Raw genomic sequence first — 19,007 nt, 5'->3', positions numbered from 1 at the left:
AGGGGCTAGGGTATAGTACGTACGCATTAATAACAAATTATAAAACGATACGAATAATTCACCAAATTGTCACGAGTAATGGATGTTATTAACTATATAATGCACAATATGTGAACTGCAATGCATACGAATAAGATGTACCATGTTATGATGTTTGACACACGTTTCTTGTTTCCCCTAAGGGTTTAATAAGCTTAGGGGCTAGGGTATAGTACGTAGACATTACTAACAATGTCTACGTACTATACCCTAGCCCCTAAGCTTATTAAACCCTTAGGGGAAACAAGAAACGTGTGTCAAACATCATAACATGGCACATCTTATTCGTATGCATTGCAGTTCACATATTGTGCATTATATAGTTAATAACATCCATTACTCGTGACAATTTGGTGAATTATTCGTATCGTTTTATAATTTGTTATTAATGCGTACGTACTATACCCTAGCCCCTAAGCTTATTAAACCCTTAGGGGAAACAAGAAACGTGTGTCAAACATCATAACACAGCACATCTTGTTCGTATGCATTGCAGTTCACAAATTGTGCATTATATAGTCAATTATATCCATTACTCGTTACCATGTGAAGATTACATACGTGTCTACGTACTATACCCTAGCCCCTAAGCTTATTAAACCCTTAGGGGAAACAAGAAACGTGTGTCCAAACATCATAACACAGCACATCTTGTTCGTGTGCATTGCAGTTCACATATTGTGCATTATATAGGCAATTATATGCATTACTCGTGACCATGTGGTGCATTATTCGTAGCGGTTTCCAGCCTAGATTAGATTACTATTGTACCCTAATAATGCACAAAATAGGACAAATAATGCAACACGGGATTAATTACCCAATATTGATCTTGACCGTCCATTTCTCTAATCTAATGGCTGATATTAAGAAGGAAAAAAGAGGAAATATAGGAAAAGGAAATGAATTTATCCCTATATATATATATATATATATATAGGTTAGTGATCAAGATATAACTAATATTAAATGTATAACTAGAGAACAAATCTCATCCACACATCATGGCTTAGCTATTTTTACATGTTTTAAATAAAAAAGTAATTAAAAAGGTTATTTTTGGAAACCATATTCAACTCCAACCTTCCAACCGTCTCCTTTCCTTTTGAACCTTTGATTTCAGAAAATCCATCTCGTCTATCACTTTCTGCGGATTCAGTGGCGAATTCGAACTGATTTGGTCGAATCTGGCGTGAATCTGATTTCCTATAAATAAGAAGATATCGTGCGCGATGCGAGGGATCGGCGCCGCCGCCGCTGTGTTCCCGAAGATCGGGCGGTAGTCGGGGCCATTTATGCCTTGTTGTTTGAAGTGTTTCTGGATTCGCAGGGGGCTCCCGTACAAATTTATGTAGATGATGATAGCAACACACGAGAATGATGAACAGAAACAGAGAGAGAAGCCGCACACGATAATTTTATTTTGATTTTAGTTTTTGTTTGAAAAATAGTACTATTGATTAATTTAATGAATAAATTTAACTACTTGCTTCGGCTTGAGGATTTGTTTGTAAAAAAAATAATTCTGCTGAATCTATCAATTCTTACACTATGTTAATTTTAAAACACATTAGTAAAAACATGGTTATAGTGATGTATTTTGTTAACATCAATGAAGTAAAAACATGATTTTACTTCACTCTTATTAACAAAACACATCACTATTAGCATGATTTTACTTCACTCTTGTTAACAAAACGCATCACTATTACCATGATTAACGCATCACTATTAGCATAATTTTACTTCACTCTTGTTAACAAAACGCATCACTATTAGCTTGATTTTACTTCACTCTTGTGAACAAAACGCATCACTATTAGCATGATTTTACTTCACTCTAGTTTACAAAACACATCACTCTTAGTATGATTTTACTTCACTCTTGTTTACAAAATACATCACTCTTAGCATGATTTTACTTCGCTCTTGTTTACAAAACACATCACTCTTAGTATGATTTTACTTCACTCTTGTTTACGAAACACATCACTCTTAGCATGATTTTACTTCACTCTTGTTTATAAAACACATCACTCTTATTATGATTTTACTTCACTCTTGTTCACAAAACACATCACTCTTAGTATGATTTTGCTTCACTCTTGTTTACAAAGCACATCACTCTTAGTATGATTTTACTTCAAGGTTGTTTACAAAACACATCACTCTTAGCATGATTTTACTTCACTCTTGTTTACAAAACACATCACTCTTAATATGATTTAACTTCACTATTATTTAAAAAAACATCACTATTAGAATGACTCAGTTTTTTAAGTAATACTAAATGCTCAAGCTAAAAATTAGTATAAATGCCGTTTATAGTATAAACAACAACAACAAAATAAGTAATGAAATCAATATAATAATAACATCAAAATTGGTAAGAACTTACGGGCAATATGATTTGGAGAAAATGGCAATTTTATACTACTTATCCTAATTAACATCAAATGCACAGTATGAATATCTAATAGTGTGATACACACTGTTAGAAGTCACACATAAAAATGTCGAATGAATATTACAAACCGAAAAAGAATTTCAAAAACCCCAAACACATCAATTCAACTGATCCAAACCCCCAAACACCGCAAATCAATATATATTACATACACACTCCGCCATAGCCTAGAAAGGAAAATAAAAACTCAGGTCCTGAGCGCCGCGTCGACGACGAACGAAGCTACGGCGACGGCGACGGCGACGGCGAGCGACGGAAGCCAGGGCCGGTGCGGGACCTTCCTGTGCGGCTAAGCTACCGATGAGAGCGAAGACGGTTTCGGCAACCGCCATTGTCACACCCAAAACTCTCTTTTGCGACACCGCCAACTGCTAGGAGAAGATGAGAATAGAGAAGAAGAGAAGAAGACGCAACACGGTTTGAATTCAATTTTTGAAATTGGATTTAATTCGCTGTGCAATGACCAAAATACCTCTGACTTGTTATTATGGAGTAAATTTGTGATTGAGGGAGCTAATATCTCATTAAATTTGAAAATTAATATTAGCCCTTGATTTTTTTGATCTTGTGGCTATGATTTGTTCTCTAGTTATTTGCTTAAGGAGTATTTGCCATAGATCACTACCCTATATATATATATATATATATATATAGGGTTTTGATCTATGCAAAACTAGATTTAAATACAGAAACGCAGAACAATATCATAATTAGGACACTTTTAGGTCATAATTAGGTAATTTTTAGGTCATGCTAACAAAGCATGACCTAAAACGATCTTAGCATGACATTAAACCTAAATATTATAATATGACCTAAAATTGCTTAATTATGACCTTCCGTGTTTTTGGTTAATTATTGACCATTAGATCATCTAATCCTAGGGCCAAGATTTGGTCTGCATTTCTGGATTTAAACACATACTTATTTTGATCATCTCCCTATATATATATATATATATATATATATATAAGTGGAACACATATTCCAGTAACTTATACAATCCATTTTTATTTACAATTCTTAAAATCCGTACAAAAACCAAATAAGACTCTTATTAGGGCACGAAAGGAGTAACATATTATTCCAACTAAAAACATAAAATCATTAGGGTAAGTATAAAAAGTACTTATGTAATAAGTAAGAAATAAACACATTTCTGTGGGACGAACTAAAAACATAAAATTATTAGGGTAAATATAAAAAGGTATTTCCTCTGTCCATGAAATATTGTCCAAATTTGACTCGGCGCGGGTTTTAAGAAATGTGAAGAAAAGTGAGTTGAAAAAGTTAGTGGAATGAGTGTCCCACATTATACACTCCCTCCATCCCATAAATATATGTGCACTTTCAATTTTCGTCCGTCCCATAAAAATATGTGCACTTTCCATTTTCGTCCGTCCCACAAAAATATGTGCATTCCATTTTTGAAAAGTTATATCAATTTAATAATGTAGGTCCAACTATCCACTAACACTACTTTAACTACCATTCTCTCCCTCTCTCTTACTTTACTAATTCTGTCTTAATTCCCGTGATATATTCATTGCACATATTTTATGGGATGAAGGGAGTATTAGTTTTATAATAGAATGTGGGTGTACAGAGTAGTGGAAAGTGCGATCCATTTACCAAAAAAAGGAAGAAAAAAAAAGCAAAGTGGACATTTTTTTATGGACGGACTAAAATGACAAAACTGGATAACATTTTAAAGGCAGATAGAGTATTTACTAAGTAAGAAATAAATAAATTTCTATGGGACGAAGGAATACCACTTTAAAAAAATATTATTAGAAAAAATAGCAAACTACAGATTCAAATGAACTTTTAGACCACCAGAATTAGTGATTTAAACCAACAGAATTAGTGATTTGGGGTGGGGGACTGACCACCAAGTTTGAAGAGAAAATTGAGAAAAGAAATACTCCATAAGTTTACTTTAAGTTAGGTGTATAATGAACCCCACTAATTTAATTCTAACATTGGAAAAGCCACTTTCATGGGCCAAAGATTTAGAAATCATGTGCTGAACAAACAGGTGCCATGTTTTGTTACAATCAATGTTATTTTCTAAATTTAAAAAAGAGATATTATCACCTCTATCATGAATTTTGAAAATATTAATTTTTTCACTATAAATTTGGCATATTATAACACCAACGTAAATAGTTATTAAATTTTTTACACAAGCGATAAAATCCGGCTGTATTTCATTTGTTATTACATTACATAAGATATTATTACAGTGAAGAATGATAGTGATGTGATTACAAATTCTCTAAAAGCTAAATATGGTTATCCATTTTATTATAATGTAGTTCGATTTTGTTGCCGGTAAGAAAAAATTTCAACAACTATTTAAATTTGTAATATTATATGTCAAGTTCAAAGTTCGTAGGAACAAAATTAATTTTTGTGGTATTAGGCATCAATAACCCCAAAAAACAGCATCATTATATAAATACATTTAGATGTGTATGATTATTATCTGTAAAAACCTTTTTATATTTAGACTTAGTTTAACTTTGGAGAACGACCCAAAATGATAAAACTAGTTTATTACTCCCTCTGTCCACCATTAGGAGTCTCATTTGAATGACTACCAAGCAAAGTGGGTTAAAAAAATAGTAGAATGTGAAACTCATTTTTATATATTAATTTTTTAATAAAACGTGAGAATAAGTTAGTAAAAATTAGGGCCAACCTATCGTTTATGATAAAAATAAACCAAGATTCTTAATAACGGATGGGACTAAAATGAGCAATCGGAACTTATAATGGTATATGGAGGTAGTATTTTAAAACGAAAGGAAGTAACTTTATAAAGGTGTTCGTCCAAACATCAAACGACAAACTAGTTTTGTCAGTTTTAGAATTTTATCGTTTTTATAACTTGGGTTTGGGGATGCAGAGTTGGAATTCAATTATTTAATTTATGAATATGGCAATAGAATAATGAAGTAGCGGATATACCAATATTGTAGTCAGAATGAATCACGTGATGTGGTATCAAAATCAAATAATAAATTCATATGATATACTATAATATCAATCTAACTCATTCTATCGCTATAATTGAATAGCCTTTTTTGTAATATTGGCCGAATCCAGCCACCTATGACTATATATTAATATTTGTGTGAAATTGAAGATTCTCCCTTAACTACAAATTTCATCATAAAGTTCCGCTGTCACACACAATACTACACCGTCATTACTTTAATTTAATTTATTCATAATGTAACGCTTTTAATATTAACAGCGACCAAAATTATTCTCTTTGCATTCCACACCATAAGCTATTCATATTTTTTGAAACACACCACCTAAATTTGAGTTGGGGAGTATTTTCTTTTTTTAACAAAATATAATAGTAATTTTTTCTAGTTTATTATATTTTTTACCTTATTCTTTTCCATTTGTCTATTCAATTTTTTTAATTCCATTTTACAATTTTTTTTTGTCGAAAACAAGTACTTCCTCTGTCCCACTTAGAGATGCCCACCGGTTCTGGTTCCGAACCGGAACCGTGGCAATTTTCCCGAACCGGAACCGTCGCAATTCGGGTCGCGGTCTGGTTCAGGTTCAAGATATTTCGAACCAGAACCGTCGCCGAACCGGCGGTTCGGGACGGTTCGGAACCGCCGGTTCAGGCGTGTATATCAAGGCATTAGGGATGGGACCGACGGCGGCAGCTTTTCAGCTGCAAAACCGGCCGGTTCCGGCGGTTAACCGTGAAAACCGGCGGTTAACCGCCGGTTCAGTGGCTTCCGGGAGCGGCGCGAGAAACGAGGAGACATGGCGCAGCTTTTGCAGACGGTTTGTTGACCGAACCGGCGGTTTTGTCCCGGAAATCGGCGGTTTTCGACCAGAAACCGGCGGTTCCGGCGATTTTTCCGCCAAAACCGCCGGTTTTCCGAAAATTCAATTTTTTTTTTATTTCAGATTTCAAATTCGAATTCTTCCATTCCCCCCCCCCCCCCATTTTTATCTATAAATACCCCCCCTCTATCCTCATTTACATTCACCCCACTCTTGTGTTAATAAGAGTTTCTCTCTTCAATCTCTCAATTCTCTCTTTGTCTCTAATTTCTCATTTGTGCTATTGTGCTTCCATTTAATTACTCAAGTGCTACTCTTATTATTACGCATTGTTATACACTTATACTTGCTCCCGTAATTCTATAAGTTGTCTTTCTTTCTCAATTGCTAAAACAAAAAAATATATATATTATTCCATATTTCTACATTTCTACATAGCAATATGTCTTCATCTCGAGAAGGTCGTGTTGATAAGGGAAAGGGAAAGTCCAAGAGGCCATCTGGCGATCCGTTATTGATGAAATTTCTCAAATGAACATGGATGCGTGGCAGGTTAATATTTATTATGTGATTTTTTTAGAAGTTGTCCTCATGTTCCTCCTGATTTGATTTTGATACCCGCATGTTGGGACCACAACATGGATTTGTTTCGATTATTCCGCGCTTTTAAAAATGCCACTGTTGAGTTATCCAGTGTTTATTATCCTACTTCTGTGCGCGTTTTGGAGCATTGCATGTATGTGGCAATTGGTTTTAAAACATGTGTGAAAAATACTCAATTCATTGAGTTGAGGGCAATTTTGTTTTATATGGTTGAAAAGTGGTTAAAAAATTTTGCTCGTATTCCAAATTTGTTTTTGATTGCAAAATGCTTGGATCCAAAGTGGAAGTTGCATGGTGTTTATAAAATTTTAGACATGTACTATGGTTGTTTGCACGATTTGGATTTTTCTCAACTCCGCGAAATGGGCTTGACAAGAGGAGAATGCTTCGAACTAAGTATTCCGGATGTTGATGAAATATAGATAGTGCACTTCGTGCTCTCTATGCGGAATGTGAAATGCGCTATAACACCGCTCACCAGGTACGTGCTCCTCCTAGTCCTTCCACATTTGATTTTGGTGGCGGGGAGTTTAGCAATGTCATGATTGATCCAGACGTAGTATCACAATTGCAAAATCTATACGGTACTACAACCAATAGGACTAGAGCGACTAGTGAGTTAGATATATATTTGGAATCGCGCTCTATTTTTCAAGATGCAGGTCCTCCTACTCAACAAATTGACGTCCTTAATTGGTGGGGAACACATGACAAAGAGTTTTCGATACTATCCATCATGGCTAAGGAGATTTTCGCCGTTCCCGCTTCCACCGTCGCTGTTGAGCAAGCTTTTAGTGTCGGCGGTTGTGTCCTAGACGACAAAAGGAGCAATCTCTCCGCCAAGAACATGGAAGCCACTATGCTATTTGATGATTGGGCAAAGGCGGACATGAGAGCACAAGAGCCGGATTTCGACTTCCGTGTAGAGAGTGATGGTGAAGAATTTTCCTCCGATGGCGATGACGAGGTCAGAAGCGAGAGCACTCAACAATAGCAATGACGGGGGGCGGTGAACGGCGAGCACGACCGATCAAATAGGTAAGCAAGGTAAGAGAACTACGTGGGCTTTGATTCCTCAATAAAATTGTGGATACGTATGCAACTCAACTTAAATATGAAAAGTTTAACTTTGAAAGTTTAAGTTGAGCTCAAGCCCTTTACAATTTTTCCCCCCCATTTCATGTTTTTTTTATTTAAGTTCCGAGTCCGACGACACTTGTAAATTATATTACATTGTTGTATGTTGTATACTTATAGTTTTAGTTGTAGATGTATATGTATTGTAAATTGTAATATATTGTTGTCCGTTACAACTCAAACTCAATAAAATTGATATCATTTTCTCCTTATTTGTCGTATTTCTATTTGAATTATACATTGTCTTGTTCCAATTTGTTGTATAAATCCAAATTTTAATTTTAAAAAAAAATAATCGAACCGCGAAACCGCCGGTTCCGAACCGGAACCGCCTAAACCGCCGGAAAAAACGGTTGTTCCGAACCGGAACCGGAACCGCCGGTTTTCGAACCGAAACTGGAACCGTGAAATAGCCTCACGGTCCGGTTCCGGTTCCGCTTTCGACCAAACCGGAACTGGCGGTTCCGAACCGGAACCGTCCGGTTCCGAACCGTGGGCAACACTAGTCCCACTATTAGCGAGTTACTTTCCTTTTGGGATATCCCACCACAAGTGAGTCATTTCCATTTGAAGCAAAAAATCATCTTTCTTACTGTACTACTCCCTCCCTCCGTCCCTTAAGTATTGTCATAGTTTGACTGGACACGGGTTTTAAGAATTGTAATGGAAAGTGAGTTAAAAAGGTTGGTAGAACGTAGGTCCTACTTTTAAAGTATTAGTTTTATAATAAAATGTGAGTGAGAATAAATTAGTGGAATGTGAGGTCCATTACCAAAAATGGTAAAAAGTGAAATATGACAAATTTTGTGGGATGAACGGAAATAGAAAAATGTGACAAAATTTCAGAGACGGAGGAAGTACTTTATTTTCCAACCTACTTTATTCTTTTCACTCTATTTTTCCATCCCTTATACTTTATTCTCTTCATTTTAACTCTTTAAATAGCAATTTCTTAAATCTCGTACCAAAAGAAGTGGATTGCTTATGGCGAAAGGGAGGGAGTACTATATTTGACTATTGACTATTCTTAAAGAGAAAACAATTAAGAGTGTTACATTTAAGACTTGTGTTTTCATAAGAGTGTTACATTTAAGACTTGGTTGGTGAGGCGGGTGAAGTGAGAAATTTGATAAACATGGTTCGTGTGCTTTTTAATTTTGTTGCTGATGTTCTATCATGCATTCATGAAGGAAATGTATATACATCATATATGATCATTTAAACCCAAATATCAACTTCTTTTTTAATAATCACCTTCTATAATTCGAGGCAATTTCGGATTTAATCAAAACTAATTATAGTAGTATAAATTTATATCCTGTTGAATTCATAAAGAAAATGGTTAGTTGGAGATGAATGCGGTTCAAAATATTTTCATTCAACTGAAATTGAAATTGAAATTGAAATTGAAGCCCTAACAACTATACTACTACAAATACAATCTACCTAATTAAACGCTGAGAGATAGTAAATCCAGTTGAGAATCACACTATATTATCTTAAGGGAATCATTTTTTATGGTAACAGACGACACAGATTCGGATTATACTGCACATGTCACTCTAGTTGCTAATCTTTTATTTAATCAGTAATGATTAAAAAAATATGAACATCATTTCATCATAGTATTATTATTTACTACTATTATAAATACACAGTGAGCTCAGAGAAACGCACGCTTAGATCTCTAATCCCTCACTGATTCAGTGATTCTGATTCTGATTCTGATTCACCACCAAAATCCTAGCTGTGGATTGGTGGTGGTGCTGCCACACTCCTTCTCTGTCATCACTCTGTTTTTCAGAAATCTGGCGGCCGATCACCGCAGCGCAGGTCAGTTTTTGCCTTTTTGCTCATTCCGATTGTTTCTGATTTCTAATTCAATTTGTGTGCAATGTATAGAAAAAAAAGGTAGCAGTGAATTGAGGGGGAAGAGAGAGAAGTGGAGGACGAGTTTGAGTTTGATTGTGATTGTGATTGTGATTGTTTTCTTCTGCTTCAGAATCTGCTGCTGTTTTGCTGAATTTGGTTTTGATGACTTTGTTTTGGTGTGCAGATTGTTTTTTGTCTTCGTCTTTGACTTGTCAATACTTTGCGCATTCAATTGCCAGATGGTGAAATGCTCTTACCTCTATTTGATCTCTCACCCGTCTTAACATTACTTCATTCCTAACGCTGGCCTTCTTCTCCAGCTCATAGGCATCGATTTCTATCGGTTTTCTTCTTTGAAGATTGGCCTCTCTAAGGATTATCATGGTTATCGATCTTTTGTTGGTCGCTGTTAGGGAGCTGTCCGTGCTGGACTTAGCCGCAGTTTGCATCAACCTGACGCTGCTTCTTGTGTTTCTGTTCAATTTATCTGCGAGGTATGTTTCCTTGTGTTGTGGCGGGACTCGGCTGTGGAAGGACAACTTGGTTGGGAGTGATGTGGATATTAGGCAGAATGGAGTTGCGGATGGAGAGGAAGTTCGTTACGTTGTGATTGGTAAAAGATACAAAGCTTCTGCGTCGTGCTGCTTTTATGTTTTGTTAGTTTACGTTTTCGTATTGGGGTACGATGGAATTGGTCTGATACGAGATGGTGCACAAGGCAAGAGTGGAAATTCTGCTTGGACTGTCCTATTACTGCCTGCAGCTCTAAGTTTAGCTTGGTCCGTGCTGAGCTTTTCAGTTCTTTACTGTAAATACAAGGCTGCTGAGAAATGTCCATTGTTGTTGAGGGTTTGGTGGATTGCATCTTTTATTTTATGCCTGTGCATGTTGTGTGCTCATGGTAAAGGATTTATTGAAGAAGGATCTGACCAATTGGATTCTCATGTTTTAGCAAACATTATTGTTACTCCAGCTCTTGCTTTTCTGTGTTTTGTTGCTGCTGGGGGTGATACTGGTATCCAAGTCAGTAGTAACTCTGATCTTCAAGAGCCATTGCTGCTCGAAGAAGAAGCAGGGTGTCTTAAGGTTACTCCTTACAGTGAAGCTGGGCTTTTCAGTTTGATCTCACTTTCATGGCTGGACCCACTTCTTTCAATTGGTGCAAAGAGGCCACTGGAGCTGAAGGATATCCCGTTGCTTGCACCAAAAGACCGTTCCAAGGCCAATTACAAGATATTGAACTTAAATTGGGAGAAACTGAAAGCAGAGAATCCCCGGAAACCACCTTCTCTAGCTTGGGCTATTCTCAAGTCTTTCTGGAAAGAAGCTTGGCGCAATGCAATATTTGCTGGGCTGAACACTTTGGTGTCTTATGTCGGACCATATATGATTAGCTACTTTGTGGACTATCTATGTGGAAAGGAGAGTTACCCGAATGAGGGTTATGTTCTTGCTGGAATTTTATTTGCTGCAAAGTTGGTGGAGACTATTACAACCCGACAGTGGTATCTTGGGGTTGATATTATGGGTATGCATATTAGATCAGCCCTCACAGCAATGGTATACCGGAAAGGCCTAAGACTTTCTAGCGCAGCTAGGCAAAATCACACCAGTGGAGAGATTGTCAACTACATGGCTGTGGATGTTCAGAGAGTAGGGGATTTTGCTTGGTATCTGCATGACATATGGATGCTTCCTCTCCAGATTATCCTTGCTCTTGCAATTCTATACAAGAATGTTGGAATTGCTTCACTTGCCACTCTCATTGCCACTGTTGTATCCATTATTGCAACTGTTCCAGTGGCAAGGATTCAGGAAAGCTATCAAGACAAGTTGATGGCAGCCAAGGACGATAGGATGAGAAAGACTTCAGAATGCCTCAGGAACATGAGAATTCTGAAATCGCAGGCTTGGGAGGATAGGTACCGTTTGATTCTAGAAGAAATGCGGACTGTTGAATTCAAGTATCTGCGGAAAGCCCTTTACTCTCAGGCTTTCATCACGTTTATATTCTGGAGCTCCCCTATATTTGTGTCAGCTATTACATTCGCCACGTGCATTTTGTTAGGAGGTCAGCTCACAGCTGGCAGTGTTCTTTCTGCTCTGGCTACTTTCCGGATCCTGCAAGAACCACTTAGAAATTTTCCTGACTTGGTATCTATGATGGCACAGACTAAAGTCTCCCTAGATCGGATCTCTGGATTCCTTCAGGAGGAAGAGCTTCCTGAAGATGCAATCACTACCTTGCCAAGAGGCATTTCAAATGTGGCCATAGAAATAAAAAATGGGGACTTTTGTTGGGATCAGTCTTCGCCTACCTCAACCCTTTCCAATATACATATCAAGGTAGAGAAGGGAATGCGTGTTGCTGTCTGTGGTGTGGTTGGTTCTGGGAAGTCGAGCTTCCTTTCTTGCATCCTCGGAGAGATTCCAAAAATCTCTGGTGAAGTAAGTCTGATATTTTGGCTGCTAACTTCCTTTCCTTTGTGCCTATCCTTCATTCTTATAGTTCTACTCAAGGAACTCGGTTAAATCTGACTTCTCATCTCTGGCTTTATATGTTAGGTTCGAATTTGCGGATCTGCAGCCTATGTCCCTCAGTCTGCTTGGATTCAATCAGGAAACATAGAGGAAAATATCCTCTTCGGAAGTCCCATGGACAAGGCAAAGTACAAGAGCGTTATTCATGAATGTTCGTTGAAGAAAGACCTTGAGTTATTTTCGCATGGTGATCAAACCATTATTGGTGATAGAGGGATAAATCTTAGTGGTGGTCAGAAGCAACGTGTGCAACTTGCTAGGGCACTGTATCAAGATGCTGATATTTATTTGCTTGATGATCCCTTCAGTGCTGTTGATGCACATACAGGCTCAGAATTGTTTAAGGCTTGGAAACCATTTCCTTATTTTATTTGCATTTTGCTGACCTAGAAATTTTTTATCTGGCTGAAAATATTTTCTGGAACTGCAGGAATATATACTCACGGCTCTAGCTGCAAAAACTGTTGTTTTTGTCACCCATCAAGTCGAGTTTTTGCCTGCCGCTGACTTGATTTTGGTATCGCCTTCACTGCATTTGTTTTCGTTGTCACTTGCAGTAGAGTTAATTTGTGAAAATAATCAAGTTAAGAACTAGCAGGACTCCTCCAGATCATACTCTGCAAACAAATTTAGGAGCTAGTGCACATGCTGCAATCCCATTTTAATAAACTAGGAGTACGAGATAAATGATTCAGAGGAACTAAAGATAGTTGTTATCCTTTCGTATTGCCTTTTTTCTGTTTTTTCAGCCCTTCTACCTTGTTGTGTAGGTTATGAAAGAAGGTCAGATTATTCAAGCTGGAATTTATGATGAACTCTTGCAAGCAGGAACGGATTTTAATACATTGGTAGAGGCTCATCATGAAGCGATTGAGGCGATGGATTTTTGCAACCTTGTTTCTGAAGAATCTGATGAAAATGATCATCTTAAGTCTCTTGACACAGTTGAAATGCCCAATTCAGCTAGTAATAGTATTACTGGCTTGGCAAAGGAAGTCCAAGAAGGTGTATCCTCATCAGAACAGAAAGCAATTAAAGAGAAAAAGAAAGCTAAACGTTCAAGGAGAAAGCAGCTCGTGCAGGATGAGGAGCGGGAGCGAGGAAGAGTCAGCATGAAAGTGTATTTGTCATATATGACAGCTGCATATAAGGGTTTATTGATTCCATTGATTATTCTTGCCCAAACAATGTTTCAGGTCCTTCAAATAGCTAGTAGTTGGTGGATGGCTTGGGCAAATCCACAGACTGTTGGCGATGAGCCCAAAACCAGTAGCATTATGCTTATTGGTGTTTATATGGCACTTGCCTTTGGAAGCTCCTGGTTCATATTTATCAGGGCTGTTCTTGTTGCTACATTTGGTCTTGCAGCTTCACAAAAGTTATTTCTGAAAATGCTCAGAACAGTATTTCGGGCGCCAATGTCTTTCTTTGACTCTACTCCTTCTGGACGAATACTGAATCGTGTAAGTCAATGTCTTTCTGTTTCTACATTCAAAATACTTAACATTAGTTCACCTCCTACGGTGCTTCCTGTGATTACCAGGTGTCGATTGATCAAAGTGTTGTTGATCTCGATATTCCATTCAGACTTGGTGGTTTTGCTTCAACAACCATTCAACTTCTTGGCATTATTGGTGTAATGACACAAGTAACCTGGGAAGTTTTGCTTCTTGTTATCCCAATGGCAATTGCTTGCGTGTGGATGCAGGTATGTAATTATTCCAAGAAAATTCTTCCCTCTATGCAAGTTGGTGGTTCTGTTATTCTTAACCATTGTAGCATGCATTTGTTCAGTTCTGCTATAGTATTAATGTGTTAAACTTATTATGAAGTCTGTATAAATAATTTTGCTTATCAAGTTTTATTGAGAAATTAAATTGAGTGTCATTTTTCTTTCACAAATGCAGAAATACTACATGGCTTCATCCAGAGAACTTGTTCGCATAGTTAGTATCCAGAAGTCTCCAATAATTCATCTTTTTGCTGAATCTATTGCTGGGGCAGCTACAATCAGAGGGTTTGGGCAAGAAAAGAGATTCATGAAGAGGAATCTCTATCTTCTTGATTGCTTTGCTCGCCCATTCTTTTGCAGTGTTGCAGCTATTGAATGGCTTTGTTTGCGCATGGAATTGTTGTCCACATTTGTGTTTGCCTTTTGCGTAGTCTTGCTTGTTAGCTTACCAGCCGGAAGTATAGATCCAAGTAAGTAAATGGTGTAACTCACTCTTCTTTGTGTTGATTATTTTTGGTCTGTAGTTTATAGTTTAACTTTTAACTTTTACCTCAACTTGGAGAAGTGTACCATTTTTGTTATTTGTACACATTGGACAAAAGGGATGATGGCTTCTGTCTACGCATATGTTAAACTCTGCTAATTTGCAAAACACTTCATATATGATTGTAGTAATTTCATTTGTAAGCTACACGATAGGGCTGGTGGTTTCTATCTACATAACAGATTTTTTAAGCTATTTGTGAAACGCTTCTCATATATGAGCTGCTTATTGCATTCTTTGAGAAAATAATGGATAAGATGGAGGACAATATGTCACTTTGTTATAATTTTAAAAAATCTTCTTCCTCAGGTATGGCCGGCCTTGCAGTGACATATGGCCTCAATATGAATAACCGCTTATCCCGATGGATACTCAGCTTTTGCAAGCTTGAAAACAAAATCATATCTATCGAGAGGATTCATCAATACTGCCATATACCTAGTGAAGCACCAGCAATTATTGAAGACTCACGACCCCCATCTTCATGGCCTGAAAATGGCACAATTCAACTAATTGATTTAAAGGTATTCCATTTTTGGTGCTTGTTTACTTTCCAATTTATTTATTTTTACATGTCAAGTTTAAAGTTTAACTATATCCTATCAAAGGATGTCAACCCTGTCCACCCTTCTCTACATGTATGTTTATTTGGTTCATATTATATCAATGTGCGCTGCTTCTGTCTCTTTTTTCGATCCTTCTTATTGTATACATTGGAATTTTTAAACTGTTACACCAAAATTAAGCGGACAGTATTTCAATCAAAGTGGGGCTAACAGCAATATGAAGTTAATCTGTTGTTCAAACAGCCTAATCACTTTAATGTTGTATCCTAGAATGCCAGCTTGGACGTCAATGATCACATGCTATCCATCTTGTAATATCATTGTAAATTTGGTTGTATTCTATAAGCAGATTAGGCTCAAGCAGTGAAGCTGGGACATCTATGACTAGCATGTAGATCATTTTTCCCTTGAAGATTACTTTCTGACTATCATGTTCTCTACAGATTCGTTACAAGGAGAGTCTTCCTGTCGTGCTCCATGGTGTCTCCTGCATATTTCCAGGTGGAAAGAAGATTGGAATTGTTGGGCGTACTGGGAGTGGTAAATCTACCTTGATCCAGGCTCTGTTTAGGTTGATTGAGCCGGAAGGGGGTAGAATAATTATAGATAATATTGACATTTCAACAATCGGTCTTCATGACCTCCGGAACAGGCTGAGCATCATTCCCCAGGACCCAACATTATTTGAAGGAACCATCAGAGACAATCTAGACCCACTTGCGGAGCATCCAGATCAAGATATTTGGCAGGTAGATATTTTTTCGTCTTTCTCCATGCCCTCAATATACAGTCTCACCATTGGACCCAAATGCAAAATGTTAAAGAGCTACGGATTTCATAAGATAATACAAAACCATTCATGATTTTCATTCATGCATCAATTTCTGCAGGCACTTGATAAATCACAGCTAGGGGATGTTGTTCGTCAAAAAGAGCAAAAGCTTGACACGCCTGGTAAGCAACTATTCCTAGTACTGTACTTGAATCAGGCTTCTTAAGTGGCGAATGAGCCCAATCTATGGAATTTGAGCAACAAGAAGTGATCTGTTGTATATGATGTTCGCAGTTCTAGAAAATGGAGACAACTGGAGCGTGGGCCAGCGACAGCTGGTATCACTCGGCAGAGCGTTACTCAAACAGGCGAGAATTCTGGTACTTGATGAGGCAACAGCCTCAGTTGACTCTGCGACAGATAACCTAATCCAAAAGATTATAAGATCAGAATTTAAAGACTGCACTGTTTGTACAATTGCTCATCGTATCCCAACTGTAATTGACAGCGACATGGTTTTGGTCCTCAGTTATGGTGCGCCTCTATACCCTTGCAGTTCTTCACTTATACTAAAGCTGTCTATAAAAAATGTTGAAAATTGAAAAGTAAAAGAAACTAATGTATTGGTACGAACCCCATCTTTCTGCACTTGCGATGATTGTGAAGAGCGCAATTCCCATTTTTACTAGCTTCACGTTTCCCTTTCATGCAATTTCTCCAAGTTCTCTTCATAGGAAATCCCCTTTCATCTCCTGTTACTCCACCAATGACTCATGACACTAAGTGCATGCATCTGCCAAGTTTCATTCATGTTTTCACCTTGAAAACCATTATATTTTCTCATGCATTGTGATGTAGACCAACTGTTATAGATGTTCTGTGTGTGATCTCATATTCGGGCTACTAATCTTGCAATTCGCCATAGTTAATCCTATACCTACAATAAAGTTCCAAGCAGAGCACAAATGGAGCTACACTAATCCTTGTGGATATTTGTACGTATGTTTTGCAGGTCGGGTTGCAGAGTATGACACTCCAGCACGACTGTTAGAGGACAAATCGTCCATGTTCCTAAAGCTGGTGTCAGAATACTCATCACGGTCCAGTGGTGTTCCAGATTTCTGATACTTGTCATCCGCTCAAGGTTCCGTCCTGTCTATGAACATGCATTCCCAACTCTGCATGCTTTCTTTCACTCCCAGCTGCTTCTGATGATCCAGCAGGCTGAAGAGCCGGTGGCAGGTGACCTACTATCTGGCGAGTTTCGAAACGAATTGTAGTCTGACTCCAACGAGAACCACATCATTGTTGTTTCGGGACACAGGAAGGGGGTGGGTGGGGGTACGTATCGCCTTCAGAGGCACAAACTGTACCATAGAATAAGTTTTGGAAGGCTGAGGTGAATAGTGATGGCCAAGTAAAAGAAGAGAGCAGCAGCATATTTGTACTTGGAGATAGTTTTTTTTTCATCTTCTTGAAGTGAAGAAACATTTGTATTTTCACTTTTGTAGGTAAGGAAGAAAATTCTTGTCATTTCATTTCATCATTGTGAACTTGTTGAAGATAAGGTTATTCTGAGGAAAGAAGTCAATTCCACTAAAACAATGAGTATTTAAAATATTTTAGGTTGAGTCCCATTATTCACAAATCCACTCTTAAAGACCGAACCATTGAACCATACCAAATTAGAGTTTTTTGATCTAGTTTTTTATGGATGAGAGGCACAAATTTATCATTTATTTTTGCCTTCATCACGAGCCTATTTTAATTCATCCGAAGGTAAATAAGTCATACAAACATGTTACAAAGATTTAACTTTATTCCAGTAGGTTTTTACTTCATTCCAGTAGGATTATTACTTCATTTCAGTACGTAAATGCGGTTTCGCCGTCGCGTGCCGTTCTTTCTCTCTACAATATCTATCATCACCGCCACAACGCTGATATGATGTAATAAACACATGGAATAATGCAATAAATTATTGGAATGAAGTATGTGAAGTCCTACTGGAATGAAGTAAAAACCTTATCCAATGAAGTAATAACGTTTCTGAATGAAGTAATAAACGCAATTGAATAAATTGCATTTTTTAATGTAAATAAAGTAAAAACTCAGGTCAATGAATTCAAATGAAACATATGTTGAATCATTTCAAAACCTACTGGAAGAAAGTAAAAACATGTTGTAGTTTCAAGGTATTACGTACGGAATGAAGTAATAAACCTATACAATGAAGTAAAATGGGCTTGTAATGAAGACCGAAAAATTTACACAGCAGCACATCTCATCAAAAAAACTAGATCTAATGGCCCAGATTTGGTCTCTAGTTCGGTCTTTAAAATTGGTTCGACATTGATCACAACCCATTTTAGGTTACCCCACGAATGTGTATTTATGATTTTGTTTGTTTGGAATGTGGATAGATTGAAAATCTAAAGGATAGGAAATAAATGAAAATTTTTCTCATATTTGTTTTTCATAAAATCCTATAGCCCTTATATTTGTATTTCATAAAATTTTACAACCCTATAACTTAATTATACATCATCATAAAATCGTAAGTGTGAAGTTACAAAATTACAATTTCCTCTCTTCTCTGTTTCTTTTCAAATTACCCAATTTGGTTTTATCAATTTCTTGTTTATTATTTATGTTTAATTACATGAAATAAAAACTACTATAATTCTTATGAATAAAAGTACTAGTTATTTCGGATAAAATCGACGATTCGTTCTAAAAAAAAGCCATAGTTGTTCAATGAAAGGATAAAGTTCCAAATTAAGGCAGTATAGATTTATAATTGAAAGTAATACTAGTTCTCATGGATAAATGAGAATTATACTGAATAACAGTGATACTATATTTCTAATGATTGAAAATTACAATTTTTATGGATAAAAATGACAATTGTT

The 19,007-nt window shown here is 36.9% G+C and overlaps 1 protein-coding gene across 1 annotated transcript; it reads left to right on the top strand.

The window, feature by feature from the left end:
* Positions 1-9,629: 9,629 nt before the first annotated feature.
* Positions 9,630-17,697, top strand: LOC121763976 (ABC transporter C family member 5-like). Its single transcript, XM_042160068.1, has 13 exons — positions 9,630-9,901; positions 10,125-10,182; positions 10,261-12,388; positions 12,506-12,826; positions 12,912-12,998; positions 13,252-13,944; positions 14,025-14,189; positions 14,389-14,683; positions 15,067-15,281; positions 15,767-16,072; positions 16,214-16,277; positions 16,390-16,629; positions 17,108-17,697. The coding sequence occupies exons 3-13, from the start codon at positions 10,322-10,324 to the stop codon at positions 17,218-17,220; spliced, it is 4,566 nt and encodes a 1,521-aa protein (XP_042016002.1). The 5' UTR covers positions 9,630-9,901; positions 10,125-10,182; positions 10,261-10,321; the 3' UTR covers positions 17,221-17,697.
* The last annotated feature ends 1,310 nt before the right edge of the window (positions 17,698-19,007 follow it).

This window comes from Salvia splendens, chromosome 14, assembly GCF_004379255.2.
Source record: "Salvia splendens isolate huo1 chromosome 14, SspV2, whole genome shotgun sequence".
Classification (NCBI taxonomy): Eukaryota; Viridiplantae; Streptophyta; class Magnoliopsida; order Lamiales; family Lamiaceae; genus Salvia; species Salvia splendens.
The sequence above is the reverse complement of the archived record's forward strand: the minus strand, read 5'-3'. Positions and strand labels throughout refer to the sequence as shown.